At 40.8% G+C, this 20236-nt stretch overlaps 1 protein-coding gene across 2 annotated transcripts in view; it reads left to right on the top strand.

The window, feature by feature from the left end:
* Positions 1 to 20236, top strand: part of lpgat1 (lysophosphatidylglycerol acyltransferase 1) — a 44196-nt gene extending 23960 nt beyond the window's left edge. For both annotated transcript variants that reach the window (XM_062437059.1, XM_062437058.1), the window contains 3 exons: positions 3647 to 3773; positions 15375 to 15481; positions 17293 to 20236. In XM_062437059.1, coding sequence (XP_062293043.1) covers positions 3647 to 3773; positions 15375 to 15481; positions 17293 to 17444 — 386 coding nt within the window. In that variant the 3' untranslated portion in view covers positions 17445 to 20236. The remainder of the gene's footprint in view (positions 1 to 3646; positions 3774 to 15374; positions 15482 to 17292) is intronic.

Raw genomic sequence — 20236 nt, 5'->3', positions numbered from 1 at the left:
GTGTGCGCCAAGCTGATCAAAGACATGGCTCTGTCTCCCCATGACCCTCCCTGATGCTCTGCAGAGGTGCCCAGAACTTGCTGACTCACTCAGAGACAAATGGGCCACTTGGAGAAAATAGGATTCGATGTAAATGTGTGTTCTGCTGCGTATCAGCCATTGCAATGTCACGCGGGCTAAAACACACACACACACACACACACACACACACACACACACACACACACACACACACACACACACACACACACACACATACATACATACACACACACTCTGGTGCAGATACAAAGCACACGGGGGTCACCAGTCGCTGGTATCATTCACAGCCTGCGAGCACACCCGAGACTGATAGGGTTCATGTGTCGTAAAACAGTATTTACAGTTGGCAGGTAAGCAAAGTTCACGGCTGTGACTCATTTAAGGGCTGAGGTTCCTCATGACTTAAAGATAAGCGCGTTTCACAGCAGCGACCAATCAGAGGCGGGCTTCGGTCAGGAGGAGGGACAGGTGTGCGCTTCAAGTGTTGTGTTTGGCCAGGGGAGTGGCCTGACAGAGAGCCAGATACCTGCTGATGTATTTCCTTCCTCTAACTGTTTACAGAAGGACAAGGCCCCCGTGATGTCATTTAAAATGACCTCGGCTGCTGTTATTACAGTATTGTTTGTCACAGCGTATCGGTCGGTAGCGATATCTTGGCTCGGGGCCCCATCCTTTGGCAGGCCACTCCTGAGAGACGATGGCTGCACTTGGACAGAGATGTGGATCCAATTACCCACACAGGGATGGCTGTGGTGTTAGTCGCTCCCATCAATATCAAGGGTGCCTATCAAGTCACTGTGACGTTGGTATAAATGAGCCAGCGTGATTTGCTGTCTTCTTTTTTACACTGTTAGAGTAAACAGAGGTTAAAGGTCGTGTATCTTGTGTTTGACATTTGTATTTATAAACAGGATGTTGAGATGCATGATAGCATGAGAAGGGACTTTAACATTATAACATTAATCAGACTTGTGAATTCAATTTGACCCACTTGGACTCACTTGCGAAATTGAATCTATATTGATAACGAGACTGCTTGCTAAAACTATTATAGTACATTCCATAGTCTATGCATGTTATGTAACCACTGATAAACAATGAGACTGATACTTTGTATTGGGTTATGTGTCATTTTATATTCTGATATAAATAGATACAGTAGACAAGGCTGCAACGAAGGATTATTGTCATTATCACTTAATCTAGAGCTGCAATTATTCGTTTTTTTATGCAAAATTGCCAGAAAGTCTTTTGGTTCCAGCTTCTGCTTGTGAGATACATAATCAGCAATTATGTTGTGTAATTGATAATGAAAATAATTGCTAGTTGCAGCAGGCCTAGATTAATCTAGTTCTCTCGTTTTGTCTCTAAAATGTCAGAAAGTAGTTTTTCTTGGAGATCATAGTGATATATTTGATCAACAGTCTAAAGAAAAGCATCATATCACCACATTTTAAGGAGCAGCAACCAGCAATGTTTTCTTCCAAAAAAATTATTTGAACTGGACGTGATTTGATTATCAAAATAGATGTGAATTCATCTTGTGCTGATTAACTAATAGAGTTGTCCACAAGTAATTGATTGTAGAAATGAATAGTAGTAACAGTAATTAATTAGGAAACCGACCATGAATGTCAAATTAAATACCTGGCAATTGAAGGTAATTCAACACTTCAATTAGAAAATCATATATAAACCCAGTAATGTCATAAAGCGGTTCCTAATTAATGTTATTATGAGATATTAAATGTTTGCATATCATGGTGTAACCAGTATGGAAAAATCTATCAGGGTAGAGACATTTACTCATATTGTCTCTCTCAGTATGTCTATTTTCAGAGTGCACTAATTAGCTAACAGTCAACATGACTTAGGTTTAATTGGTTAGTGTGAGCAGCATTGTTTGTAGAGAGGACCGGGGCTGCTCAGGTGCTCTCATTAATCTTCACTAAGTACCTTGAATATGATGTATCTAAAAACAAAGGATCACAATGTTTGTGAACCATAACTGTCTCCCTGTTTCCACTCATTTGGTAACATCTCTGTCAAACTGCACCACAGCGAAGGTTGAAATCACGACTTGTTAGCGCCATTCTCCATTGTAACGCTGTCGACAGTATAATGTGACGTGGCCAATCAGCTGTAAGATGTAGCTTCACTCTGTCACACAGCCATGGCATGTTTATCTTGCATAAAGAGGCCATTGTGCAGAGAGAGAGGGAAGTATTTGTTGCACAGTAGAAGCAGACTTGGGTTTAACATTAGTCGAGCAGGCGAGTACGGATCACTGCTTAACACCCACCTCGTTTTAGATCGGTGTGTGCCGACTGAGGCATTCTGCTTTGCATGTGATACGCTTGTGGTAAATGTAACATTTAACATTTTGAGTATTTAGTTTAAAAGTGAACTTTGGCTTTTGAAGGTGGTGTGCTTGTTGTGCCTTCTCCCTCAGACAGAGGTTGTTATCAGTTTCCTGTGTGTCTGGGACGTGTTCAGACTAGCTTAGCTCAAACACTGGAAACAGGGACACAAGTAGGTTCAACAAAAAGCAAAGAAATACACCTTCCAACAGTGCTGTGTGGCAAATCACCTGTTGTATTTCTCAATACAGCTCGCTCCTCTTAAAAAAAACACAGACAAGACACCACACACAAACAAATGTCGTCCAAAGATGTTTTATTCTTGATTTCACTTGGCTTTGACAAACATCCGTTAGCACCGGCATCACCCTCCCTGCTTATTCTTTTCAAAGCCACAATAAACTTCACGCAGTCCAGTTATGTTTGAGTCAATTCAGTCCTGCTAGATGTTGACATAGCACCAGGCAGAAGGTTTAATGGAGAAAAAAATAAGTTTGAACTTTATCGTCCATATCCTACAGCTCTTTTCATTTCTTCCTGCTTGTGTGCAGGTGAGTGCAGAGCTGACCCTGCATTCCTCATGCTCACAAATACTTGCACACACGCACCCTTCCAAATTTGATCACGTGTCCAGCGGGTTCCCTCTCCCATCTGTCACCCTCCGCCTTCCTGTCACACTATTTTCTTCACAATTTTTTATCCTCTTGTCCACCTTTCCTTCTTCATGCCCTCTATTTCTTGCTCTAACATAAATAAGAGGTGATTAAAGCTCCACTCGGCTTTTATTGTGTATGAAAATACAATCGCTTTGATTCAATTTGATCATTATTTAGGTCATTTATTGATAAATTGATATGATGTGAAGGATTAGCTGTTGAGTTTGAAATGTTTCTGTTACTGTGAATCATAAATGTCGCTGCCAGACAAATTCTGTCAAGTTGGGACTATGGCTGGTAAAGCAGTCGCTTTGGCAGGTGACCAGCCGTCACTTGGCTGCACTGCTTCAATGTAAAAATCTCCCCGGATGCCTAGTAGTTACAGATACTGTCCTTAAATAAGAAAGACAAGGGTTCACCCTCTCTTATGGCAAGGATCTGATCTGCTGATGTGCTGCAAGGCTGTACACTGACTTTGTCCTCTGAGCCTTGTCGGTTACTGTGTGAAATTTGGATATCTGTGCCTTTCACGTGAGTCGTCTTGTCCTCCAAACTCACTTTCTGTATATGTGTTTGTTCTGTTTTTAGGTATCAAGCGTAGAGGCCTGCAGTGGGTAATAGATGTGACCATAGCTTACCCCAAAGCAAAGCCTATGGACATCCAGACGTGGATCTTTGGCTACAGGCCTCCCACAGTCACACATGTACACTACAGGTAAGAATGAAAATATGGGGCATTACATTTAAAGGGGACATCTCATGCTTTTTGGGATTTTATTGGAGAGTGGGCTCAGGAGGTAAAGACACATGACTTAAAACAGCCTGTTTCCAGCCAGACAGAGGCTGAACTGAGTACCAGTGTAATATAAACGAGGAGTTGTTTTAACTGTAAATCATGCAAAGATTTCCCAGTAGAGCCCCAGAATATAAATACAGACCTGAAAATGTGCATGATGCGTCCCCTTTAAGTTTCACTCTCCACATAAGGTTTGTTTTAGTCTAGCTTTCAAAACTGTCATTTGTCATTCACAGGAGGGGGGAACCATTATACTTTCCTATGCAAATGTATTATGCAGCCGACATGCAAAGAAACTGCAGCATATGAAAATGTACCGCATTACATCATAAAATAAGTGCAGCACAATGTTAGAAGTCTTTTATTAATCCATGTGAAACGCTTTAAGGCAGTTCCTTTAGGTCATTATTGCTGACATACCGTATCATTTCTGAGTTAAGACTTCTGTCACTCCTCTTCATGTCTATTTCTTTCTAACAAACCAGAGAAAAAAATATCTATTTCTTTCATGAGAGAAATCATATTACCATGCAGTCACATCACAGGTCTGTAATAGAATTACAAATCACTTTAGGTTTGGCTCACAGAGACTTTGAGACTGTGCTATTCATGTGACTCACTCACACAGTGTTCACTTGTATTGGGGAAGAATTTAAGGACCTTTTTTTTAAGTCCACCTACTGCTAACACAAGTTTACTGCAGAAAAATCCACCAACTAGTCTCAGGGGTGTTCTGCTGACCCACTAAGTATGAAGGTAAAAATTTTACAAGGTGCCTTCACAAGTTATTTCACATATGCAACACATTGAACTCCTTTTCCTCCGCGTTGATTGCAGTCAGAGGTGGCAAAAGCTTTTTGTAGTTAAAAAAACAAACAAAAAACATTAGGTTAAAATTAAAAGGTAGGAGTATTTGCTTTTTAGCCTTGGCTGCAGGTCGGCTTGTACATAAGGACATGCTTCAGCAATTGCAGAAAAGAAAAATAATTTTCAGTCACCACCACAATGCATAAAGGCCTTGGGAGCGACTCAGCATCCACACGTTTCTCTGTTATCTGTTTAGGAGCTGCTGAGATCGACACTAAAATGAGAATAGCTGGTCCACCTTAAATGAGCCGGGTCAGGTTAGACGAACCCATTGTCGATAACCACGGAGCTAACCCCTTTGTTATTTCCAGCACTTGGAAAACCAACTGACTGGACTATTCTCTGTGTTGAGAAGCCGCAGCAATTATAACTGACACATTGAAGTCTGTGCTGTACATTTACTGTCAGATTGACAACTTACTGCTGACCTTTTCCTCTGCTCCGCTCACATTCACGTCACTTTTTTGCAGCTCGCTCTCTCACACTCATCTAAGCACACACACATTACGCACCGCTCTATTCCTTAACGGAGTGACGCTACTCTTACAACAGGAAATTTCACGTAGATGTCCTTTATTGAATGAGGAGAGGGAGGACGACCCAAAATGATTTCACGATAACGTAGGGTGTCGTCGTGCTCACACAGTGTGGGAGTGAAAATCGTTAGTTGCTCACTGATATTAATGATCATTTGAAATTTTAGCAACGATGCTCAGTTGCAGAATGAATGAAGGGGAAACACTGACTGCTCTTCTGCATTTCTCCTGTTATGTAGTCCTTCCTCTTGGTGCCCTCCAGGTTCCCCTCTGTTGCTAATCCATCCACTTGAGGATATGATGAAGGTGGGCCAGGATTAGATTTTCTGCAGGACTTCATTTAAGATGAATATGGTCCCCTGTGCACTGTCATGACAGCATAGATCAGAGGGGATGTAGCCAGGCTCAAGCAGTAGTCATCATGTAGAAGTCATTTTGACCCTGAATGTTCCCCCTGCACCCTTGTGCAACCTCCTGACGCAGCGTGTGTGTGTGTGTAGGATAAGTCAAAGTAAAAGGTGATTTATGAACCTTGGCTTGCTGGCCATTCTCTGGAGGATTCTCTTCCCACATGGGCTAAAGCTAAGGACTCATTAAGTCTGTAATTAGAGGAGAAGAGGATGCTCTAGTCCCGCCCCACCCCAGGGACTCTAATCAGCCATCGACACAATCAGCTTCCCTCGCGCGGTCAGCACTTCTACAGCCCAGGGACGGATGAAGGGGCACCCAACCCAGCTGAAGGCACAGTTGGTCCTGTTTTTAAAAGTTTGCACGCTCAGTTCCAGCCGTGTCAACACCGCTGATCATAGAGGAGACCCACGCTACAGGTGCAGTGTCAACAAGAGGATTAATCTGCCTGCAGATCAGGGGAACACTGTGGGGGAGTGGTAATGCAGACAGGAGAGACAGCTAGAGCAGTGTGCCGCCCTGCAGCTGTGTTGTGCTCTGTCAGTTTAGTGCAGCCTTTGTTCACTGGCATTCCTACAAATAATGACATTTAAGAAGGATTTTTGAAGGACTTACTTCAAAGAAGTGATCTTACACTACACTGCTCTTCATTAGCTGAGCTTCATCAACAAACCAATAATCACACACAGGTCAGTGATCCCCACATTAGTCCAACTAACCGTTCACAATAGCAAACATCAATTATTGTTTGAAAAAAATTACCGTTTTGATAGTAAACATCAGGTTAGGTCAGTAGTCTCAGTGTTCCCTCTTTTTGTTGGAAAGTTTGACTTTTTTAGAACGGCAAAAGGACAAAGTGTTTTACTTCAGACGAAGAAGGTCAGGGATTCTGAGTTCTCCAGGGAAGTTTGTGAATTTTACAAATGGGTCACTTCACAGGAATATCTGGCCAAGTATTCTGCCAGGTTTGTTGTATTAGCTGAGTTGTATGTTTGGTCATTTGCCAATTGAGCAAAAAAATCCTGACAAAGAGCCAATTTGCAGTCAAAACTTTGTGCTTTTCCTTATGTAATAAAATAGACATTTTAACCGGAGAGTAACAGTGGTGGAAGTCCTTGGTAGGAATAAATCGAACTAATAAAAAAACAACCGGACTAAACCAGAAGGGAAAACACTTCCAGCATGAAATGTTGCATTATGAATGTGATGGGAACCATGTTTCATGTGGAGATGGTCATGACAGCAGCTAGAGATGATTTAATATTCATTTCCATGCTGACTTGAATGAACAGCAACTGAGTTTCCAATGATGTGTCTTGACACCAAGCTGAGTGTCAGCCGTCAGCCATCAGCCCTTAATGGTGATTCAGCATGCTGAATCTACAGCGGAGCTCGCTGCTGACTGTTCACCAAATCGGTGATTTCACCCACTTGGGCGTCATCGTATTTTGTCTTGCCTCTTTTCTCCCAAAAGCAGACGACCAGCTGACAGTGCTGACGCAAAGAAGAGCAAGAAGGTTTTAACACATTCATAACATTTTTCTTAGCTGGTTTCTTTTTTGGATTATAAATCAGACTACTGACTAGTTAGGTCCACTCTCCCAGGCCCTGAACATACATGCATGTCAGCCAGACGTCAGCTTTGCAGCATGTGCAGTTCCTACAGTTTAACAGCAGATACGAGGCAATGAGGTGCGTTTGATCAGGCGTCTTTGTACGTCGGGGCCCTAAATCCCACATCTTCAGCCTGACGTTTCCTTTGTGAAAGGACCTTGATAAAAGCCTGCCGTCTTCTTGTGAGATCGTTTTATGGGGCTGCTGTAGATTACTACAGCACCTGAGCCTCAGCTTCAAAACAGGCAGCTGAGAATTGAATAATATTCTAGATGGATCCACGCTGAGCGCTCTGCACTTTTTTTTTTTTTTTTTTAATCCCTCTACCTCCCTCTCTTTCTCTCTCTCTGCCTCCAGTCCTCACCCTTCAGCTCCACCCTCCCTCGCTGTACGTCTCTGTCTCTTGCCCTCTCCCCCATATAATCTCAGCCTCCCGGATTGCAGCATCATAAGCCCTCTGTGAATGGCAGATGGGAGAGTTAGGTGGGTGTACAGAGGCCGAGTGAGGGCAGTAGTGGGTGTTAAATACTTTGAAATGCTTTTTCTTTTATATGCACCCACTTCTCTCCTTTTTTTTTTTTTTGCTGCTGTGGGCTTTTCTGAAAGCTGCTGTTTGAAAATATCTGAAAGGTGACATGATTTATGGAGTCGGAGTCTGCCTGGTCATCACGTAGACGCTTTCGAGCCGCACACCTGGCTTCCTTGCAGAGACAAGACCCACACAGAGAGTTGTTGAGCTTGCAGCTGTACTGCTTCCTAATCTGAAGGCAGATTTTTTTTTTTCTCTCTAAACACATTGTAAAAAAAAAAAAAAAAAAAAAAAAGTCTGTCTTTCCTTGTTGTAACACAGACGCTACACTACCTACCTTTTTGTACTCATTTTGTGTTTGAGGTTCATTCCACACCTCACCCACAATCAATATATCCCCCTCTCGTGTCTCACCTGTGAGTATAATGAGCACTTTGGTAATTAGAGATGGTGTCTCGGGATAATGAATGAGTAGAGGGATTTTTTTTTTTTTTTTTTTTTTTCAAAGCTCGGGGTCTTCAGAGGACTTTTTTTCACCTTTGAAACCCATTAAAGGAACGCCCTACCACCACCACCCTGGATTCACTTCATTCCACAGAAAATCCTCCGAAAGAGATCAGGGGTGGAAGAAGTAAAAGTCCTACATTCACAGTCTTACTTTATTACAGTACATAAGTATTAACAACAAATTGTAAAGTAACACAAGTATATATTATAGGATTGTTATCACATTTTTGTAGCAGTTGAGCTCATTTTAACTACTTTATACAGTTTTGCACTGTCTAATCTGTAATTAGCTCAACGTTATTAATACGTTTTTATATTTTTTTGTCAGCAATTGAGTCCTAAAAACTTTATTTTACAGTGTAGTAAGAATGTATCAACGTATTCTGTTAAAATGAGCTAGAGTAAGACGTTGTCACTGCACTAGAATTATGAAATAATTTGATTTTAATTTGTGTGTTTAAAACCGGTTAAAATATTTCTACCATGCTGGCAGATTTGTTTTTTCTTTCTTCAGAAATTAACTTTTTTTCGGAAAGCCTTAAAACTATGCAAAGTAAGTTTATCTACTTTTCTAGATATTAAACTGTAAATAAAAGCATACAGATAAACAAATACTTGTAGACAGCATATCTGTTCTTCCCGTGGGAGTAGCCTCCTAAAGGCTGGTTCAACAGCAGGTCGTACTGACATCTCTGTGACTATAAAGTCAGTCAGTCCAACTGTGGCTGTGGTTTTATGGCACATTTCTTCTGAGCTCTGCTCTGATAAGAGGTTGATGCACCCATGCTAGACTGTCCGTAACCTCTATACTGCTCCTCCTGCACCCTCCATCTCGCTGCCATGTCCTCCAATAACAACAGCAGCACAGTGTCAGTGTCATATGGTCAGAGTGACCAGGTGGAAGCATGCCACGTAAACACAAAGATCAAAGTCAGAGTAAAAGGGGCAAAAAATAGATTTTCCAGAGGGCACGTGAGCCGAATATTCAACTTTCACATAGTGTCTGATGTTTGTTAGTTTGTTAGAGTTACAAAATATCTTTGAGCTGAAGCATCCGTGTTCATGCTCTTGATTTGGCAGTCTTCTGAACTGTTGTGCAAGTTTGTGAATCCCCACTAATGCTGAGGCATAGCTGATCCAGTGGAGACTAAGTATTTTCTTGCCATACTGTTTTAGCTATGACAACTTGTAATCCTTGGAATTTTCACTCCTGGTTGATTTGTTGACATCTGTGGTTACTATGGTAACAGTAAGTGTGGTTTAATAGTACAGGAAACACTCCTTGAGTAACTATTCATTCAGAAGAGCAACTGGTGTGTTTTGATATTTTTATAGCACAACTGTTTAAACTCGTTATAAATAATTGCAGCTACGATCTGATGTCATGAAGTACACGACGCCAGCAGGTTTCCACACAGCAGCAGGTCACAGTTACCGTGCTGAGAGGTTAGAGGTGTGTTGCTGAAAACTGTCTCATAGCTGCTTCTTTTTTTCTTTTGTGTCTCCCTCTTCCCTGTTTTGTCTGATCAATGGTCCAATTTACTATCATGTATGTCACAGAAAAGTCTCAAATCATCACGTTTGAGAAGCTGCAACCAGCAAATGTTTGTCACGTTTGCGCCAAAAAATAACTAAAATGATTATTTGAGTATTAGAATAGTTGAGTGACTAATCGTTGCAGCTCTAGCTTATGAAACAGTATTCTTCCTCATAAAAATGACTCAAAATCATTTACTTTGAGGATCCTGTATGATGATGAGGACATGGATCATAGAGAAATGATCCTAACAGTATCCAAGTTTCAGATCATGTGCTTGCAGATGCGTGTTTGATTTTGCAACATTTTGCATGTTTCTGTATCAACTGACTCACTTCAGCTGACTGACTGTTTAGTTTTAGGTGCCTAAAAATTAACAACATGCTTTATTCAGCTTTTCCATCTGATCACTGGTAGTGAAAAATAAGAGTGACGATACAGTTTGGTACAATTTAGACTTTGAGCCTTATCCGGGTTCTGAAGCCAAGATATGATGAGTCCAAAAACCTCATAACCATAATCACTATTTGTGGACCATAATAAAAATCCTGTGATCAGCCCACCGCGTACTGATAATACTGAGCAATAATGTGAATCATTACAAGAAGAGTGATAACTGGCACTGTAAAGTTCATATTTAAAACATAAACTGTGACTTTTTTACGTATCAATCTCTCATGCTAGAGACGTTATGTTAAATGATGCGTCCAGAAATGAGAACGTGTTCAAAGGAGCGTGCCTCAGTATCCTGTAAATGGTTTTATGTGAACAGAAAGTGTTATGCTTTAACATGTCGGCCGTTGTCTCAGCTCTGTCCCCCGTGGTCGAGCCCTTTTTTTTTTTTTTACATCTGCCGGAGGAGATTCTGTCATGTCCATTGTTTTGTAGCAAACCACTTCCTGGAACATGGACAGCCTTGAGCCAGAGAGGAAGCAGATTAAAGCCTAAATGGAGCAATTAACAAGTGGACTCCTACCATCCCTCAACTTCTCCCTGATTGTAGATAAAGCACTTCTTGGTATTCTGGGAGCGAGAGCCCTTAAGAGTCATGTTTAGTGTGTGCTTTACGTAAGGAATCCCCATCACCATTGATGCAGTCAAAAAGAAATCAAACGAACTAGTACATGTTATACATACTACAGACAGTGTTTCTCCAGCTGCTGCAAATCAACCACCACTCCACAGGAGGATCATGAGAAAGAACTCAGAAAGAGTTGTTTTGGATTAGATGAGGACCCCTACCTTAACTAGAAAAAGACAGGGAGCAGGACAGAAGTCTTCTGATCCCACAGCAGCCACACTAGCCTCTAATCTCAATATTCACCTTTTTGCAGCATTGTGCTCCCGGGCCTCGCAGGACACCTCTTTGTTTCTCACAATTTCACAGCCAGTGAGATTTAGGGGCCCATTTAGAATCCCCAAACAATGACTGGCTCCCCTCCAAAGAGGCTTGTTGAGTAGACAGACTTGTCCTGCCACAGTCCAAATTTAATTAGCTTCCTAGCTCGGGTAGAAAGGGAAACAATATCTTGAGAAAAAGAGCTGTGCAGAAGCTAAATGGTTCAAACAAGGCTGTAAAGATGGAGGATCAAAAGCATCTGATTTGCTACTAATATGTCTTTCTTCTGATAACTTAAAACAATGAATAAACACAAAACAGCTGCTGCCATTAAAACACGTCAACTATATTTATGAATTGTGATCTGCATTCAGCAAACTTTATACATTAACATTACGTTATCACCTGCGAGTTCGGGTGTACATCATCAGTCTGACGCAGCACGGGTCAACGCGTGGTAAAAGTCTGATGTTGGAGGTCATTGACAGGAGGAACTGTAGCTCTCCTCAGCTGTGTGTCTGTGATCCAGGGTGTCGGGTTAACAAGCAAGCCGCTGCCAAGTGGGTTAGGGTGGAAATGAGAACGCTGCCGTGGCCCCACGCCAGTTAACCACCACCACCACCACCACCAGTTCCTCACTGCCGCCGCCACGACTGTACGTTGTTACACATGCTGCTGCACCTCTCCGCACAACAAATACAAATACCGCCATACTCCTTGTTTCTTTTCACTCAGCACAATATTGACACTATGGTGCAATGTTTCCTTTTTTGCAGCACTGCAAACAGAACCGGGGCAGATCATTGTTTGCTGTTCGCCTCGTAACGTTCAGCCTCCAACAGAGATGTATACAGATAGATCAAAGTCTGTTTGTTTTCTATAAACTTAAATGAGACTGCTGAGGTTGGCTGCAGCTTCAACTCTTATACAACCTGTTACAGTACATATTAGCCAATTAAAATCCCTGGAATCTGCACCACCTCTCCAGGGTATCTGTACATTGTGTGTGTGTGTGTGTGTGTGTGTGTGTGTGTGTGTGTGTGTGTGTGTGTGTGTGTGTGTGTGTGTGTGTGTGTGTGTGTGTGTGTGTGTGTGTGTGTGTGTGTGTGTGTGTGTGTGTGTGTGTGTGTGTGTGTGTGTGTGTGTGTGTGTGTGTGTGTGTGTGTGTGTGTGCGTAGCTTAATTTTCAATTGGTCTTTGTATAATTAGTTTTGATGAAATTTTAGTGTCCTTTAACTTGTATGTTAATATACGGTGTTGTTGGATCATCTACAACTTCAGGTAAATCAACTTTAAGAAACGTTATTATCAGAGTGAGAGCTGTTCCCAGTCGCCGTCCAACTATCTGTATTCATCCACAGGTGTGAAGCCAGACAATGTGATGGATAAAGGTTTAAATATAGTCAAGTGTTTGTGAGTCAGGAAAATGAACTCTCCCCACTTCCATCCTGGTTCATTTTTTGCTGCAGGTGTTGAAGTGTGTCACCACTGTTACAGATGTAACTACAGTCCTTTTCCTGAAAACAAACCCGACTGATAAACCAATGAAAGCCGCAGATTGGCGAACATACTGCATGCTATCTAAGCAGCGCTGTGTTGATTTTTTTCTCTGGACCTGAATCAGCAGCGCTTGCTCCAACCTCAGCTGTCCACAGGCCTTGCAGCTGCTCTAGATACCAAAAGATCCTGATTTCTCCATGAATATTTCAGCTGCAGAAAAGCCTGTGGCAGCCACCTGCTACCCAAGGCCTTTAAATTCCCAAACCCTCCAATAAGTTGTCAAAGCCGGCTCCTATTTTCCCCTCGTCAGGATTACAGAGCTATCTGTTTACATTTCAGAGCAGAGAGCCCCTTTGGAAGCCATCCTACACGGTAGCAGGTGTGAAATGCTCACACACATTTAATCAGATCATACATTGAATCATTCATTCACTTATATTTAATGGCAACACCTTCACCAGTCATTGATGTACACAACAAAAAATCACCACCAAACACCATGACTAGAAAACACTGCTTTGGTTGCTTTTATTAATCTCTATAATTGCTGCTTTCTGTCCACATATTATATCCGTGTGCTTGTATTCTCACTTATTTCCTCCTTTCTTAGCAGTCACATTGAATGCACCACTGCTGGTGGTTAGTTCTTATGGCACATCAGTAACGTGGAAGATATCTGATATTTGCAGACGCCGTAGGAGAAGCTCAGCGTAGCATCTTTGCCCTGGCCTCTAATCACCCTATCAGGTGGCCACAGCAGCTCCACTCCAGTTTTGGGCAGTCAGAGCTCTTCGGGGGGGAAGGGGGAGGCATCGCCGCTGTCGGTCAAAATCCTTTTTATCTCCTAAAAGTCAACTTTTATCAGAAGCTTTTACAGATGATAGCCGTCAGTTTTATCTTGAATTTCACTTGCGGCTAGGGACATAAAAGTTGATCTACTTTAACAGGATCTCGTGAGCCTTCGGTGGCGAAGCGAGCCAGCTGTGTCCAGACTCGCCACGGAGAAATACCAACACAGTTACATTACAGGGTAATGAGTAGAAGAGTATGTAGAAACATTTAACATTGTTAAATAAATAGATGAACCAAATGGAAATGAGTGCTGAATCATCAGATCCTGCTCTTCTGGTGCGCGGGACAGTCAGGCCAAGCCTTTTCCTGATTTGGTCATACAGCTGCTTCAGTTCACAGCCGCTTATATCTCACAGTTCACTGCGTTTATAAGGAGCTTCTTAAACTTTGGTTGCAACTAATTGTTATTTTTATTATCTATTAATCAACAGGTTATTTTCTAAATTAATTGTTTAGTGTATACTGTCAACAAACTGTGGAAAACCAACTTTTTATCACAATTTCCTTATGTCTAACAAGATTTCTTCATATTGCTTGTTTTGTTCAACCAACAGCTGAAAAAAATGACTCAAAAGATTAATATTCGCCAATTAATTTTCTGTTAATAGATGAAATTATTGCAGCTCTACTCCAGATTACGCTGTTGTTTTTGTAATGATATTTTGGTGTAGGAGATCATGTAAGAAATTGTAGAATCTGCTTGTATTTTTCAACAAAGTGAGAGACACATCTTGAGCAGCGTTCAAAAGACTTGGCATCACCCAGACGGGAGGAACTGTTGCCCCTGAATAGATTGCTTTTTAATATACGTTGATCACTTAAGCGATCAATACTGTATCACTTATTACTTCCCTCTTAGAGCTTTTGCACACAGACACCGATGTACTTTAACAGTGGACATTATCTGGTGGGGAATATTGAACAAATGTTGAGTGCAGAGGAAATGCGTCTCTGCGAGAGGAGACTGTAACCTCTATTTGAAGGTGAACAGGAGCCGACAGTGTGGGAGTACAGCCTACTAGGGACCCCTTCTGGCTACAAATAACATTTCATTAGCTCTCTCATCAGGGCCTGTAAAGCCATGGACACCGGACACAGACACACATTCTAATTTCCTCTCATTAGTCGCTGTGGAAAATGAATCATTTTAGCCAACTAGCCTTTTTTGTTAATTAAAGAATAAACAAATACTCAATGTAATGTGCCTCTCAAAGTCTTTTATTATCTTAAAATCTAGATGTATTCCACTTTTTTTTTTTTTCAGACTAACCAGGACTGTTAGAAAATTAAAAAATTAAAAATGATGTGTTGATTTCTTTAATACTAGAGCTTTATACTAATATTTAGTCTTCCATATACTTGCTAGGATTTAATGATCCTCCTCTCTGAGCTCAGTGCCAGCTTGGAGACGTGATTTTTTTTCACTTTCTTGATGGCGAGACAGTTTCAGATAGATTTTTTTTTCTGTGTTTTTCTTCCCACTCATCCCTAACAGCCATTTTGTGAAGCTACATTACTTGACTGTCTCCTGTCAGGACTTCCCTCAACACTCCTGTCTGTCTGTGACACTCTGACGAGGCCGCCGGCTAATGAATTCCCAAAACAAGCTAAAGCTCCAGCAAACACACAGGCTGCTGTAACAGACTCCAGTTTGAAATAGACTGCTCAGGGACCACGGCTGACACCCTGAGTTTGGGGCTGCAGCTTCCACAATGGATCAATGCAGACCGTTACCGCTGAGCGAGACTTCAGTAATCTTCTTTTTTTTTTTTTGTTGTTGTCGTCGGTGTTTCATCTCTCCCTGTCTGCCTGTCTCTCCTGTTTCCTTCAGGATGTACCCTATAAAAGAGGTTCCTGTGGAGGCAGAGGTTCTGACTGACTGGCTGTATCAGAGGTTTGTGGAGAAAGAAGAGTTGCTGGCCCACTTCTACGACACAGGTGTGTTTCGCCATCTCGGCTCGTTCAAGTCAAACTGAAACGAGAAATATTTACTGTGAGCAAATATAAACTGTAATGATACTGCAGCCATTGTGAAAAATGTTTGTTTATTCAAAATATGATACAACAGTCTTTGGAATATTTATGCAAAAAGCTTGGAGCCTCAGGGTTGGCATTTCCCACGATACTGGTTGACCAACATCTGAGGGCTGTTGCTAAGAGACATGCTGTCAACTTTTGCGGCTCGCTACTGACGCCGTACTGTGTCCCCAATGACAATTAATATACAGCATTGTTTTTCCTTTCACAAGAACAAGGGTGTCAAACATACAGCTCATGGGCCAGAACCGGCCCTCCAAGTGGTCCAATCCGGCCCAATTTTTCACCGCAAATGACTATTTTTAGTTGTACTTTTGTATAGGTGCTACAAATTTTTGGCTTTTTGTCAAATTAATAGTTTTAATAAGATTATATTATAAATAGTTTTATAAGTAGTTATGAGGATTTCTTTTTATAGTTTCATTAAGTTCTGTATGTTATACTTTCATGTCTTAGGTAAAATATAACAAGATATTGTGCAAAAAAATCTGAAATACAGACATAATATTGTTGAAATTTTTCACAGTAAACAGATAGTTTATTATAGTAAAGATCCATATATATATATATATATATATATATATATATATATATATATATATATATATATATATATATATATATATATATATGGATATATATATATATATATGGATATATATATATATATATGGATATATATATATATATATGGATATATATATATATATATGGATATATATATATATATATGGATATATATATATATATATGGATATATATATATATATATATGGATATATATATATATATATGGATATATATATATATATATATGGATATATATATATATATATATGGATATATATATATATATGGATATATATATATATATATATATATATATATATATATATATGGATATATATATATATATATATATATATATATATATATATATATATATATATATATATATATATATATTATTTGTAGGTTATTATGTGATGGTTTTACTGGTTCGGCCCACTTGAGATCAAATTGGGCTGTACGTGGCCCTTGAAATAAAATGAGTTTGACCCCCATTTGTTTCCATTTCTCCACTCCTCATCTGTCAGACCAACAAGAAAAAGAAGAATTACAAATTTCAGGCAACTCAACCATGAAGCCTCATATTATTCAACTGATCCATACAACTCTTGTTACATTGGCAAACGTCAAGTCGATCCAACCCAGGAAATGATTTAGTCCGAAACACATTTCATCAATAAATACCCACAAACCACTCAATGTGCTTATCTTTCGCGCATTCTCTGTCATAACACGACTTAGCAGACTTAGCAGCAGCGGCTGCACTCTGACCTTTCCATTGACACCTCACTTGATCCAATAGGAGCGTCCATATCCTGTCCACAGCCTGCAATAGCCAACAAGACTCTTCTTTCATGTTAAGACCGATCCAATTGGAGCAGATTTGGTTGATGATTGGCGCTCTGAACAGCCAATGAAAATGACCGAAACAGAGAAAGGAATAAAACTTGAATTTCTTCTTTTAATTTCAATTTCAATCAATCAAAATAAAATAAATACTAAAAGTCAAAAATAACACCAAGTATTTACACTGTATATGCTGACAATTCTAAAAGATCAGCCTTCTGAGGTACCTAGGATTAACAAATCAAGACAGCTAAAGGGCAAAATTGTGATGTCTGTATTTCTGTCTTCCTCCACAGGAGCATTCCCTCCTCCAGAAGGACAGAAGGAAGAGGTTCCTCGACCGATGACCCTTGACCCCGTGTGGCTGTGCATGATCCAGTTGATTGCTTTCGTCTCCGGCTTCGTGTGGTTAATCGTCCTCCAGTACCTCTACTGCTGTTTATATTGAGTGCACTGATGAGGCGAGAGTCTTTTATCGGACCATCGGAAATGCCTCAGGATCAGTTGGTGTGTGGCCCAGCGTCATACTTGCCCCTCAACCTCCCCCCCAAGACCCTCCCCAACACCCCCCGATGGATGAATGTACATTTGCAAAAGTGGAGAGACTTAACAGGAAACAAAAAAAAAAACAAAAACAAAAAGACATGTACACGAACACACAAACTAAAAAACACTCATACAATACTAAAACTGGTCACACACATAGTAAACTTGCACACGACCCTAATGCCACACACTCGCTCCAAAAGACCTAGCAGATTAATCTCTCACACTTCGTCACGCCTCATATTTTGATGTTTACACGTCCTCATACACGCTCACACGTACATAACTTTTTATTCAAAGTTGACAAAAATGAGGCTCAGGACTCCTCCAGAGGACGCTCTGGACCGGACTATCTCTCTCTCTTTCTCTCTCTCTCTCTGTCCCCCCTCCTAGGCTTCAGCCGTAGTAGTTTTACAGAGTCTAACGAGTGTACGGACGTGTGTTTGAGTGAATACATGTGACTAGGAGCATAATGTCTGCCCTTATTCTTCTTCCTGTCGAGAGTTGATGATGCCCACTGGACCTCTTTCAGCCTGCTGATGAGCCGGCTGGCCACACCTTCCAGAGGGAGCGGGCGCATGAACGTTGTGGCGCCGCAGCCGGCCGCTCCTCTGGCCTTCATTGCACTAAGGATCCATACTGCCCTAACTGCCCCCTGCCCCAGGAAATATTCCTGAACGGTAGCTGTTAATGTTTTGATTTTTTTTTTGTTTTCTCCCCCTTGATCCCGCATATCTCCACAACAACGGCCATCGTATTTGTTGATGTCTTTTTGTTGTCGTTGGGACTTCTTTTTTTTTTCTCTTTTTTTTCTCCTGTGGCCGCCCGTCTGTCGAGACAGTATTCTGAGATATGGGGGGGGGGGAATCATGTTTACACTGGCGAACCTGCTGAAAGCCTAAAGGGATGGCGGATATGATGCAGCGCTTGATTATGGACCGTTACTGTGTCAGACGTAAACGGAGGAATAGGAAATAACGTTTTAAAAAGACAAAAACATTGGCAGCGAGAGTTACAGTCTGATCAACCTAAAAAAGTAACTCCTTCTATGTGGATTTTACCCTTTTTCACCCACTCCTCTCCAACATGCATATACACACACAAATACACATGGGCACACACATCCATGTGCAGCTACACACTGCAGAGAAAACGTCTGTCTCGAGGATCATCTCAGCAAGCCAGACTGAGAAGGCAGAGACTCTTGTTCCCCCCATTGGACTACATAGTTTTACAAATATTTAAGCCATATGCTTAGTGTTGTTGAGGTGGGAAAAAAACATGGAAAAAAATATGATTTTTTTTTTTTCTTTTTTATAGAAAGCTACCCTAATGTTCAGCATTCTAAAATAGAGATTTTGGCTTACAGAACTATAGGTATCATTACTGTAAATTTACAGCATAACCTGCCTAAGTGAGTGTTTGTGGTTGTCTTTCTCCCCCATTTTTGATAAATATGATTCATGTCGTGTTGCTCTGTGATGTCAGAGTGTGGAGGCAATTCACCACAGGTGGTCAAATTTTATTTCATTTTAAATTACTTAAAACTGTCGTCCTCATGTCATGGTATGTTTAATCTTGTACATAACGAAGCTGAGGAAGAGTTTTCATTGTTGGAAACGAAATGACTGCAGCGTCCTTTCTCTCTCTCTCTCTCTCACTCTCCCTCTCTTTCTCTCTCTCACTCTCCCTCTCTCTCTCTCTCTCGGTCCGTGATAATTTCAGAGAATTTTAGTTAAAATATCATGAATGGTTTTTTTAAAGAAGAAAAAGAAGAAGATGAAGAAGAAAGCACTTCTCAGTGTTACCCTGATTTTTATTTTTTTTTCTTTTGAATTCCTGAGCAGGAAGTGTGCTTTATAACATTAAACCTACATCCATGGTGCTGGCAGCCACATGGGCCCAGTTTCAAACTTGTACCATTAAGATCTGGTGGGGAAACCTCAAATGTCAGACCTTAGCTGATATCTTGTTAGACCACATGCCCTGATAGCGCTGTCCCTCTTAACAAACATGTAGCGTGTTTGTTGTAAGGTACAGTACGTAGACAGTTTCAAGACGTCAAGCTGAAATTGGGCCGGCGAAGGAAGGCATCACTTTTCACTAAGGAGGGAAAATCTGGTTGGGCCGTGCAATGACGCAGCTGTTCTCTCTCAAATGTTCTTGTGTTGTGGTTTTTGAGGTCAATTATATGTAATTTGCTTAGCCTGCTTTTAGGAAAATGATAGAGGTGCAGCAATTACCATTGTCATAAACTAATGCATAAAAAGGTGCATTTAAGTAGTTACTGCCCTCCCTCTGTGCCACTGTTGGTAGAAACTGTGTGTGAAATGCAGAAAAAAAGAAGGAAAAAAAGGGCTACCTGAGTGGGTAGGTAAAAACATTTTAAATCAGGCTATAAATTTGTTTCATCCAGAGGCCCTTTCAGATTCCCCTCCATCGTGAGAGTGACTTGAAATGAAACTTCATGTTTTTATTTGGGGTTTTTTTTGTGTTATTTTGACCATGTTTCCAAAGAAGGCAGGGAAATAATGTTTTCCTAGATGTGGTTTTAGGAAATAAACACAATAGGGATTTAAACAAAATTATACTAGAACTGTCTGTAATTTTCCATTTTGTACTTCTCCCTTAATTCCTAGCTACACAGCCATTTTACAACACAAAAAACTTGTGCTGGAATAAAACATCATAAAG

The sequence above is a fragment of the Scomber scombrus genome, chromosome 17, assembly GCF_963691925.1.
Source record: "Scomber scombrus chromosome 17, fScoSco1.1, whole genome shotgun sequence".
NCBI lineage: Eukaryota > Metazoa > Chordata > Actinopteri > Scombriformes > Scombridae > Scomber > Scomber scombrus.
Note: the sequence above shows the minus strand (reverse complement) of the source record. Positions and strands in the feature narration are given on the sequence as shown.